Below are 12,098 nucleotides of genomic sequence, written 5' to 3'. Positions count from 1 at the left end.
ATCTAATTCCCCTTGTCTTTCCAGGCTGCCCTTCCTTCACTCTACACTCCAGACAACCTGACTTACTTGCCATTCCCCTTATGGGACATTCCATCCCTGATCTCCAGTCTCTGGGGCTTTGCACAGGCTGTACCCCTTTCCTAGAGTGCTCATTCTCCTTGCTTCTATCTCTAGGAATGCCCTAGCTTCTTTGTAGCATCAGTTCCTGTTCCCCCAATGATTACCCCTTCTTCATTCCCTGGCCAGAATGACCTTGTACTCTCCTTTTGCTATTTTCTTATCTGGTGCATGTTTCCCCCCAAGTAGAAGGTCAGCTCTTTGAGGGCATTGGCTGCTGTTTGTCTTGGCTTCCCCGGTGGCCAGCATAGTTCCTGCCACACTTGGAGCCATTTGATAAATGCTGGTTGAATTGCCATGAAGTGACTTGCACAGCTGACCAACTCTTCCCTTCCACCTCCTAGGAGCCGCTGGTGGCAAATGACATTCTGAACCACCCCAATTTTGTCAAGAAAAATCTGTGTAACAGTTTCAGCGACCGGACAGTGCAGAGGTTTTATAAATTTAACACCAGTCTTGTGGTAAGTGAGCTTCCCCCACTCCCTCCCCCTCCCACTCCCCTCCAATAGGTTGTGGAGCAGACACACCTGGAGAGCCGGCTTCCTGCTTTAATTATAGGTTCTATTGCCCATCTTTGTTTTGTCGGGAATTTGTTTTAACCCTTTGCTATCTCTTCTTCTCAAGTCGTCTCTTAATGCGACAGAGCTTAGGTCTTGGTCAGGCATGGTGATGGGTTGGAACTAGGCTACAGAAAACTACAAATTCTTTACATTTCACTTTGGGTGGAGTGCTTGTATGGGAAGAGAGGCTTCCAGCTTCCCTTTCCGGTTAACTTTGTTTAGGGCAATATTAACGTGAGTGCCTCCTCTAAAACACGTACTAGGTGACAAGAAGGGCTGGTGGGGTGAGTGACTTGGGCAAATGATGTGCTAGATATGCCCCAAGTTCAATGTTGGATAATGTCCAGCATGTTTGCTCAATGAGGCAGCTAAATCAGCCGGGTTGATTTGGATCTGGAACCAGAAGGCCTGGGATTGAATCCAAAACCTTCAATTTACTAGTTGCATCACCTCAGGCAAGTCAGCAGAACCTCAGTTTTCCCATCTGTAAAATGGAGATAATACTTCCACTACTTGCCCCTTTGGGATTATTGTAAGAAAGTACATTTTTTAAAAAAAAATATTAAAAGAAGGAATTATTTTCTCTCCTGCCCACTTACTTCCCCAAGTTGAACAATAAAAAGAAAAAGACCTTAAAACAAGCATCCTGCAAAACAATTTCCTACATTGGCCATGTCCCAAAATGCTTGTCCCTCCTCTCTTCGTCATTAAGCCCATCGCATTTCTAGCAGGAGGTAGGTAGTGTTCTCTAGAACTGGGCTTTGTCTGTGCATTAATCTGAGTTCTAAAAACCTTTCAAATTTTTTTTTTCTTTTATAATATTATTGCCATTGTATAAATTGTTCTCTGTCTCTCTGCCTCCATTTGTAGAACTCTTTCCATCAAGGAGTGAGATGAAACAGTGGCTGGAAGGTGGGATATGGAGTCAGGAATATCTGAGGCCTCAGACACATTCTAGCTATGTGACCCTGGGCAAGTCACTTAACCTCTATTTGCCTCAGTTTCCTCATCCATAAAATGCAGATAATAATAGCACCCAACTTCCAGGGTTGTTATGAGGATCAAGTGAGATGATCCATGGAAAACATTTTGCAAACTTTAAATTGATCTCCAAATGCCGGGTACTTTTATTATTTCAACAAGTCTTTATTGGGGCCTTTTGGTTTGGCATCGCAGTCATCTGAGGATCTATTGTCCCTCTCTCCCTTCCCCAATCAAACTTCCTTTGTAAGAAAGAAAAACAGCTGTTAAGCTAAGACAAATGGGGAGAGGGAGGCCATCTGGTCAGACCTGCTGCAGGGTTCTATTTCACGACTCTTCTCTGGGGCCATTCCTGGCTCCCCCTTAGTTTTCTTGTGGTTTACATTGTTCAAATACATTGTCTTTGTATTCCTGGGGCCTAGCATACAGCAGACACTTAATAAAAGCTTCTTGAATGACTGATTAATTATTGTAGTCACGGTGTAGGTGATTCTTTGGGTTCTACTTATTAACTAATAATAATTACTAATTATTTACAATAATATGCCTCTTCCAGGTTTGCCAAGTGCTTTATATATATATTTTCTCAGTCTGAATCAGTTTAAATAAATCTTGGACTTACTTTATTATTTCAGGAAAGGAAATAGTTCTTTCTATGCAAGAAAAAGAAGTCTCCTCTGGTTGGTTGGGGTTACTTTTTGAACAGGAGACTTCATTGATTTGCCAGGATTCTTGTTATGAAAAGGCGGCCAGTTTGCTGAGGGAAGGTGGTTAACAATCTGCACTAAGTGGTGAGATAAAGTTAGCGGCCAAGTTGTCGGCCTCACCAATGAGATCATATTTGTCAGCCCTCAGCACAGTGCCTAGCACATAGTAGGTGCTTAATAAATGCTTGCTTTCTTCCCTCCTCCCTTCTCCCCCAGAAGCAAGTTTCCCCTCCACCTCTGAAACATCTTGGTTCTTCTCCAGGGGGATTTGACAAACCTCGTTCATGGCAGCCACTGTTCTAAATACCGACTGACGAGAATCCCAGGAACCAATGCTTTTGTCGGAATAGTGAATGAGACCTGTGATTCTCTGGCTTTCTGCGCATGCAGCATGGTGGACAGGCTCTGTCTGAACTGTCACAGGTAAACAGGGGTCAGAATCCCTCCTAGATCTCCCCAAGCAAGATGGGCTCCTGCTTTTTCCTGCTTTAAAAAATAAATAAATAAAGAGATACTGGCATTTTCAGCAAGACCTTGGAGTGCAAGATCAACGGAATCTGGTGGATGATGCTGAAGGAGAGACATATACTGCCCTTTGAGCACATCTGGCCTGCTACAGATAGCTTTGTTTGGAGGCAGATGTTTTAACTTACTATGTATTGAAAGAGAAGTCATGAGGTGGAATGGACAGAAAATTGGGCTTGGGGTCAGGAAGATTTGGGTTCAAATCCTGCCCCTGACACCTCCCAGCTGGGTGACCCTAGGGAAATTTCATTAACCTCTCAGACCCCCAGGCTTCTCTCTAAGAGGAGAAGCGGCAGGTAATTGTCTTACCCATCCCCATTAATACCTTCCCTCTTTATTTCCAATTTCTTCTGTCGATATCTTGGTTATACACAGTTATCTGTGTGTTGACTCCCCTATTAGAATGGGAGCTCCTGGAGAACAGAAATGGAGTGTTGCCTTTCTCTGTCTCCTCAGTGTTTTGCATAAAGTAGGTGCTTAATAAGCTTTTTGAGGGACTGATTTGCATCAGCAGAAAGGAGCTTCCACACCAAGATTTCCATACAGATGAAATCACAAATCGCATTTCTAACCTGCCCCCAACCTCAAATATTTAAAACCTTAGTGGTTTTAATAACTGGCCTGGCATCCTTTAATCTAGCCTGGAACCTCATTTTCTCTTTGTGTATTGTGATCGAAAGTTTCTTGCTGACACTGTGCATGATCATTTCCATTTTTGTTTTCAAGAATGGAACAGAATGAATGTGAATGTCCTTGTGAATGCCCTCTGGAGGTCAACGAGTGCACAGGCAACCTCACCAATGCAGAGAACAGGTAAAAATGAATAGGGCAGGTTGTGTGGCTAGTTGCTTTGGGGAGGGACTGGGGAAGTGATTCATCCTAATGAAGTATTCAGCTGATGAGGCAGGATCTTGGCTGATGAGGGTGGCATCTTAGGATGGCCTAGTCCAAGTTCTGCGAGCCTCATAAATGCCTCAGAATGAAATCTACCTCCACCTTTGCAGTGAAGGGAGCTCAATGCATTTACAACGTATGTGTCATTTACAAAGCTAAAACTCTTACTTACATGGCAACCAGTTCATAGACGTAGAAGTGAAAAGGGCCAAACAAGTCATCTAGTCCAGTCCTCCCATTTAAGAGATGAGGAAATCAAGGTACAAACAAGTGAAGCAGATTGAATCGAGAAAGGGGAAGGAGCCAGCACTGAGATCCAGGTCCAACCATGACTAGAATGCAAGTTCTCTGATTCCAGAGCCAGCCAGGATAAAAACCCAAATCCTCTGATTTCCAGACCTGGCCAGAACTAGCACCCAGGCTCTCTGATTGTGGACTGGCCAGGACTAGAACCCAGGCTCCCTGATTCTGGAGCTGGCCAGGACTAGAATCCAGGTTCTCTGATTCTGGAGCTGGCCAGGACTAGAACCCAGGCTCCCTGATTCTGAAGCTTGCCAGGACTAGAACTTGGGTTCTCTGACTCCAGAGAACCCAGCTCTTTCACTTGAACATCTCATTTCCTTAGTGCTTTGAGTTCTATGGAGTGATTTCCTCCCAACTCCGTGAGGCAGATGGTACCAGTGTGTCCAGCCTCATTTTATAGATGAAGAAGCCAAACACCAGAGATATTCAAGGACTTTGCTGCCATTATACAGCTATTGGAATTTGAACTCACCTCCCAACTCTAAGTTCTGTATTTAATCAGCATTCATAGAACACGCTTTCTGCACATCTACCATGGCTAGAAATTCCCCCTTATCTGGGGAGGGTGGACTGGTTAACTGAGAGGAATGGTGTGTTTGTAGTAACTTCCATGCTTTCCCCAAATAGAAATCCAAGTTGTGAGGTCCACCAGGAGCCAGTGACATACACAGCCATCGACCCTGGCTTGCAGGATGCCCTGCCCCAGTGTGTCAACAGCAGATGCAATCAGAGGATGGAAAGTGGGTAAGCTGCTGTCTGTGCTCGCTCTAGGTACATTCCAGACCCGCTGAGCTGGAACCTACTAAAGGAACCGGTTTAATACCCAGCAGGTGGACTCGTGGACCCATCCTCCACCACAGGCATACAATATCTCCTCCTAATATTCTGGAGAAATGTGACACAGCAAGAATTATAAACTGAATTAGACCCCTTGAGGAGGACTGCTTAGGCCCAGGATTGTCTCAGACATTTGGTTCTTCTTTGTTAGGTACTTGACTTTTTATGGGACCCCAAAGGTCATCTACCTCAACACTTTCATCTTACAGATGAGGAAAACTGAGCCTCAGAAAAATTAAATGACCTCTATAAGCTCACACAGGTGGTAAGCATCAGAGACAGGATTTGAATCCAAGTCTTTAGCCTCTAGAAGGGGGTAAAGGAATAAGAATTAATTAAGTGCTGGTGTACCAGGCACTGTGCTAAACACTTCACAGAGATTATCTGATTGGATACTCACAGGTTCCCCCATTCTGTAGCTGAGGAGACTGAAGCATACGGAGTGACTTGCCCAGGGTCACCCAGCTGGTAAAGTGTCTGAGGCCAGTTTGGAACTCAGGTCCTTCTGACTCCAGCCTGTGCACTGTGGGGCCCCCAGCAGCTCCAGAGCCAGTGCCTTCCCCACCACACCAAGCCTGTTGGCCATCAGAGACAGAGTGAAAGTAAAAGAGGGGAAAGCTGGTGATCCATTAACTTCTCACACAGAGTGACTCCATCAAGCTGATGGAGCTTGAAATGATTCCCGTTGTTCAGCATCTGCCCTGACACCCATGAACTTGTCCCTGCCCCAGGCACTTTGCATTCTACTTGACAAGCTTCCATCCTCCAGGAATTCTACCAGAGCCTCTGGCCTGGGGGATCTTGTGTCTGGTAGATCTAGTCTTTGCCTCCTCCCTCACAACCAGTTTCCGGCTGCTTTTCTTGCCACCAATTGGTATTCCCCTTTATTTCCACCTCTCTCCTCTGCTGTAAGCTGAGAAACCTTATGCCAAGCTCATTAGAATTCTATCTGAAAAAATGAACTTAAGTCGTAATGTTCAAGGTTGGCTCTAGAGAAGGAATGAGAATGTGTACCTCCCTCTCTTCTTTGCATAGGTGAGGAACCAGGGATGTGGAATGTGGCATACACTATCAGATTTTGTCAAACTGCTTTTTTCTTTCTTTTTCTTCTTTCTTATAAGGGATGGATCAGTGAATAGGGAAAGGAGAAGGAATATATTCATGATGAACATGATTTAAGAACAAAAGACAGTCATAAAAAATTATTTTTAAAAGTTGTATTGGAAGTAGAGAAAAAGAGACTGAATAGAAGCCTGGAGACACCCTCTGAGGTCACTTTAATGTGGCTCATTCAACTTCCACCTTTGTACACCTGGGTCTGCTACTGATACTGCTCAGGAATGGAGCCACCTTCTGTAATATTGAGCTAGAGAACGCTCACTGCATTGTCTGAGGAGCCCTAGAGACCCTCTCAGGGGGCTGTGAAATCAAAATGATTGCTGTACCAATACAAAGACTGCTGGTATAAATATTAAGATTAGTAATTATTGTTGTGTTTGATTACTAGATATTCTATTTATAGTTATTAATTATTAAGATTATTGTCGCAGGAATACTGAGATAGGATTTGCCTGTGAAAATACCCCTCCCTCTCCCAACTACATATCTGTGTGGGAGATGGGATTTTCTTCATTTTCTTTAATGAGAAAAACATATTGCTGCCAATTAAATGCAGATCCAGCCCTGAGAGTCTGGCTGTCTTTTTTTTGGCCAGACATTAAAATGATTTGGAAAAATATATAAAACAATGCCATTCTTCTCAATAAATTGTTTTTTGTTTGGAGAAATATGGTTTATTAAAGCACTTATGTTAACATGCAATTAGTTTATCATTGTTATTTTTGATGGATTAATATTTTTAAGATTATCAGCTTTAATTCCTTATATGATAAATATAAATATGTAACACCCATAAGCAAAAGATCTTGGGAGTCCTCAATAATTTTTAAGAGTGCAGGGGTCCTCAGACAGAAAGGTTTAAAAATTGCTGCTCTAGGGACAGAAGGGGCCTGGAAGGCTTTTACTCTGACCTCCTTAAAAGGTGAGGGAGCTTGAGACTCCCTTAGACAGGACCCAGTATTAGCACAGATTCCACAGGTAACAGTGGCCAAAGGAGAATGGCAATCAGGCAGTATGGGCAGCAGAGTCTCTTCTGGACAGTGTACAAGTCTCGCTAACCCTCGACGGCCCCCCCCTCACCTCCACTACACTCAAGAGAACCAGGGGAAACACGGAGGTGATGGTTCCCTCGAACAATGACATGTCATACCCCTAAGCACCAGAGATTGGAGTGGGGAGGGAGGGAAGTAGATATGGACCTATGGGGTATTTTCATCTCATAGAGTAGTGAAATGAAACCTTTCCTGTTCTGTCAGGGACTGCTTTGGGGTGCTGGACTGTGAGTGGTGTATGGTGGACAGTGATGGCAAGACCCACCTGGACAAGTCATACTGCGCACCTCAGAAGGAGTGCTTCGGCGGGATCGTGGGGGCCAAGAGCCCCTATGTCGATGACATGGGTGTGATCGGTAAGGCCTCTACTTCAGAGCCTCAAGGCAGGAGGCACATGAGGAATGCCATCTGACATTGTCTGTCTTGACTACGTGACGGGGATGACATTTCAGAATGACATTTCAGAATGAGCTTCTTCTCTGTCTCCTTAATCCCCTCTCCCAGCTGCTTTTGGCCGAGGCCCCCCAAGGAGCAGACAATTGCTTCCCCAGCTGGTTGCTTCTAAAGCAGGGGAAAAGAATGAGGCTGAGGCTGTCTGAACCTGCAGATTTTTATAGATGGGATTTTCTGGTGCAGAAAACTTGACCAGGCCAGTCACCAAGTTCTCTGTGAGCCAACCACCTAGCAAGAAAGCAGATGAGAACTTCAGCTGCTTTGGGCAAGGCCTTGGATGAGAGTGAGGGAGGAGATAATCCCCCTGGGCTCTGAGCCTGATGGCTGAAGTCTGTAGTCAGTCTGGGGGACTTGCCAATCAAATAGACAGATACCTTTTGTTTTTCTTTTTTGTCCCAACACTGAACTTAAAAATTGCCCTGCACTAGTCTAAAAGACAATGCAGAGACAACTAGGGTTGGAAGGAAATGGGATCTAAGGTCCAGCTAATTACTTTTCTCACTAATCTGAAATTAGTCTCACCCTAGATTTAGCCAATGAGGAAAGCATAGGATTTCAAGCAAGAAATCAATGTCGAGATTGCCTGGGTACGTGCACCTTCCCATTTTACAGATAAGGAGGGTTGAGGTGCAGAAATGTTGAGCCACTTGACCAAGATAGCATACAATAGAAAGTAGGAGGAGTTCTAGGATTTGAATCCAAGTCCTCAAACTTCAGTTCTCTTTACAGTATACTTTTGTTGTTGCTTAGTCATTTTTTTTCAGTTGTGACCCCATTTAGGGTTTTCTCGGCAAAGATACTAGAGTATTTGCCATTTCCTTCTCTAGTTCATTTTATAGGTGAAGAAACTGAGACAAACAGGCTTAAATGACTTGCCCAAGGTCACACAGCTAGTAAGTATCTGAGGCTGGATTTGAACTCAGGTCTTCCTGACTCCAGGTCTGGTACACTATCCACTGTGCCACCTAGCTTCCCCATGACACTATATGACATTGCTCTTTTTAAAGTTACTCTGAATCCTTGTCATCAAATAGTTATTAAACACCTATCATGTACTCTGCACTATGCTAGGCTCCTGGGATAGCAAAACCAAATGAAATAGCTCCAGCATTCAAGTCCAGTGAGGAGGATACAACATGGACATGTGTAAATATAATATGAGGAAGGAGCATGGCAAGGGAGAAGTGTGGCTCAGTTCTCCAGTAGAATGTGAGCAGGGAGGGGAACCAACATGGAGAGACTTGGTCTCAGTGCACATTGTAACAAGGTAAAAGAACAAACTAGGACAGCTTCCCAAGGAGGGCAACCCGATGGAGAGGGCATCCTGATGGGGAGGGCATCCCGATGGAGAGGGCACCCCTATGGAGAGGGCACCCTGATGGAGAGGGCATTCCATTAGGGTGGGCATCCCAAAGGAGAGGGCTCCCTGATGGGGAGGGCACCCCAATGGCAAGGCCACCCTGATAGAGAGGACACCCCTATGGGGAGGTCACTGAAGGCTGTGCTAGAGTAAGGACTGGTTGATAAAGCTGAGCATGTTTAGCCTGGAAAATGGGAGACTTTGGGGATACATGATAACCTCTTTAAGGAGAGTTTTAAGCAGGAGAGTTTGCCAGAAGAGAGATTTAGGCCCAATGAATAGCAAACAGTCTCTGACAGTCCTAGATTCCATAATTCTGGGGCTCCCACATAGTGAAGGAATCACACTTTATTCTGCCCAACTCCAGAGGGCTGACCTGGAGGGGAGTTAAAGGTGGTGGCTTTTAGCTCAACAGAGGGAGAAGCTTCCTAAAAAGAGCTCTCTGAGAAATGAAGAGGGTTTCCTCAGGAGGTCGATGAGTCCTCTGTTCCAGAGAATGTGGGGTAAAGCCTGGCCGATGGCTTGGCAGGCATGGTAGGGATTCGAGTTTCTGGCTCATGGGCTCAGAGGTCTAGAGTGAGTAGGGATTTCTGGGGTCACCTAGTGCCACCTGTACCTGTACTGTGGGAGTTCATAGCTTTTGTTAGGCAGTCTGGAGAATCATGATTTTAAATACACAGAATTATAGCAGAAGCCAATTACATTGAAATACAGTTATCAAGATCTTTTTGAAAATAAGTTCAGGGCCCCTGCTATTAGGAATACCTTCTCTGATTTCCAAGGCAAATAGATAGTCATGAAGCTTCCTGTTAAAAGTCTCTTATGACAAGTGACCTCACTGCCTCCTGAGACATTCCCTTCCACTTTGGGACAGCTCTAATTGTTTAGAAAGTTTCCCTGACATCGAGCCTAAAGGTGCCTATTTATACCATCTACACATTTATTTCAAGTTCCATCCTCCAGAGCCAAACAGAATGATCCTAATCCCTCCCCTCATGATATTCCTTCAAATTCATGAAAACAGCCACCATGATCCTCCTTAGTCTTCTCTACTTCAAGTTCAATGTCCCCATTTCCCCCCAGTCCATCTTCATATTAAGTTCTTGGAGAGCATCACCATCATGGCTATCCCCCTGGATACTCGGTATTCTTCCTAAAATGTGATTTTGAGAAGTGAATACAGTATTCCAGATGTGGTCTGACCAGGGCAGAATAGACAGGGACTCTCATCTCCCTAGTCCTGAACCCAATGCCATTCCTGATACAACCTAAGACCATATTAGCTTTCCTTGGCTATCATTCCACACAGTTAATCCCCATTGATCAATCAACCACCATTCTTTATTAAAAATCCAACCTATGACAATGTGGCAAGCCCTGGCCCTGGTATCATTGAACCTGCTGTCCAGGATGAGGGAAGACTTGAATCATTTTCAGAATGGAAATGGGCACACTTGCCTTCAACTTGGTTTTGGGAAGTGAATTTTTAGATCCCAAGTGTAAGACTTTACATTGATCCCTCTTAAACTAAGCTAGATCTGGCCCAGCATGCTAGCCTGTTAAAATATCATGACATTCTAAGCCTCGCTCCTGGTTCAGTCTCCATGCAAAGCTCTGTTGGGGATTTTCAGCCATTTAATTACTTTTATCACTCAGTATCCCTACCTACCCATTCTGCTCCTCCTTCCCCCTTGTTGCTCTGGGGTACCAGCAAGGGGGTCCTGTAGTTTAGGCTGGGAGTGACCAGATGACACAGAGCAAATACTCCAATATCCTGTTGAGATAAGATACTCCTTGACCTTTTCTTTCTTCTGCTTCATCCTTCCATTATATGACATTTATGTGGCATCTGTTGGTTTTTTACCAAAGGTGATGAAGTGATTACTTTGAACATGGTCAAGAGTGCCCCCGTGGGACCAGTTGCTGGGGGGATCATGGGATGCATCATGGTACTCGTCTTGGCCGTCTACGCCTACCGCCATCAGATTCACCGCCGAAGCCATCAGCATATGTCTCCTCTGGCTGCCCAGGGTAAGCTAAAGTCTCTCACCCAGACCCTGATAGTACAGAGGGCTTCATCCAGCTGCCCATACACATCCCAGAAATTGGCCTCTCAGACTGGTCCAAGGAAAGCTGTAATCAGCATACCCAGTTGTTCCAGACTTAAACATTTAATTAATGTCTGGGAGTAGGAATAACCAGGAAAATTGCAGTACTAGTGCTGTGGGTCTATTTTCTATGCAGATGCAAATGTTTACCTGCTTGACGTCTGGTTTTCATTTTCCCTTTGCATCTTCTCCTAATTCCTTTCAAGTGTGAGCCCCATGAGGCTTTGCTGAGAGCTTTATTTTGCTTTTCCAGAGGCTCCCCCACCTCCATCTTGTCCCTTCTCATCTGGTGCCAATCAGCCCTTGATAGGATTCTCTGCTCAGGCAGAGATCTCAAATACCACTGGAAGCATTCTTTCCTCTGTCCTGGATGAAAGGTGCTGCCCATGCTATTATGCCAGGCTGGTGACTCAGAACACTTGGGCATTATGTCTCCCCAGAGTGGCAGACCTTGTGGCCATCTTGTTATTACAGGTATCTACTGCTGGGCATCTTATTTAAGACATGACTGCATGGCATTCATGTGATTAGCCTGTTACAGCTTGGTTTTGCCCCTGCTCTGCCCCCTGGCAGCACCAGTGTTAACAGAAAATTAGACTTCTTTGTCACTCTTAGAACTAGATCCTGGATATAATCGAAGCCTGTCATTTTACAGATAGGACCATTGAGACCCAGAGAAAGGGAAGTGATTTACCCAAGGCCTCATGGTGAGCCCAAACTCAAGCCTAGATCTCCTGATTTCTAAACTAGAATTTTTATACCAAGCCTTGCTGCTTTTTTAAGTAGCATCTACCTTGGTGAGGGTGGTATGGAGATGGAGGTCTCCTGAAGTCAGAGAGACCTGAGTTCTAGTCCTTCCTGTAACACTGACTGACTGGGTGACAATGCACATGTCACATCTGCTGTCATTGTGCCTTGGAAACCTAAGACTAGATAGAAGTTCCAAATGGGTTCCTGATCCAAAGCAGCTTCCCCAAAGGGAGCTCCCTCTACTGATGAACTCACCAACCCAAGACCAAACACAATGGGGGGTAGCCGAGAGATCATGATCACCCAGCGTTACTTTATTGTTTGACTTTTTA

The 12,098-nt window shown here is 44.8% G+C and overlaps 1 protein-coding gene across 1 annotated transcript in view; it reads left to right on the top strand.

The window, feature by feature from the left end:
* The window catches only part of CACHD1 (cache domain containing 1), a 141,463-nt gene that overhangs the window by 117,304 nt on the left and 12,061 nt on the right, over nucleotides 1-12,098 (top strand). The window contains exons 18-23 of the mRNA XM_036757767.1: nucleotides 462-578; nucleotides 2,628-2,788; nucleotides 3,617-3,703; nucleotides 4,715-4,831; nucleotides 7,300-7,451; nucleotides 10,778-10,939. Of these exons, the coding sequence (XP_036613662.1) occupies nucleotides 462-578; nucleotides 2,628-2,788; nucleotides 3,617-3,703; nucleotides 4,715-4,831; nucleotides 7,300-7,451; nucleotides 10,778-10,939 (796 nt within the window). The remainder of the gene's footprint in view (nucleotides 1-461; nucleotides 579-2,627; nucleotides 2,789-3,616; nucleotides 3,704-4,714; nucleotides 4,832-7,299; nucleotides 7,452-10,777; nucleotides 10,940-12,098) is intronic.

This window comes from Trichosurus vulpecula, chromosome 4 (genome assembly GCF_011100635.1).
Source record: "Trichosurus vulpecula isolate mTriVul1 chromosome 4, mTriVul1.pri, whole genome shotgun sequence".
Taxonomy (NCBI): Eukaryota; Metazoa; Chordata; class Mammalia; order Diprotodontia; family Phalangeridae; genus Trichosurus; species Trichosurus vulpecula.
The sequence above is the reverse complement of the archived record's forward strand: the minus strand, read 5'-3'. Positions and strand labels throughout refer to the sequence as shown.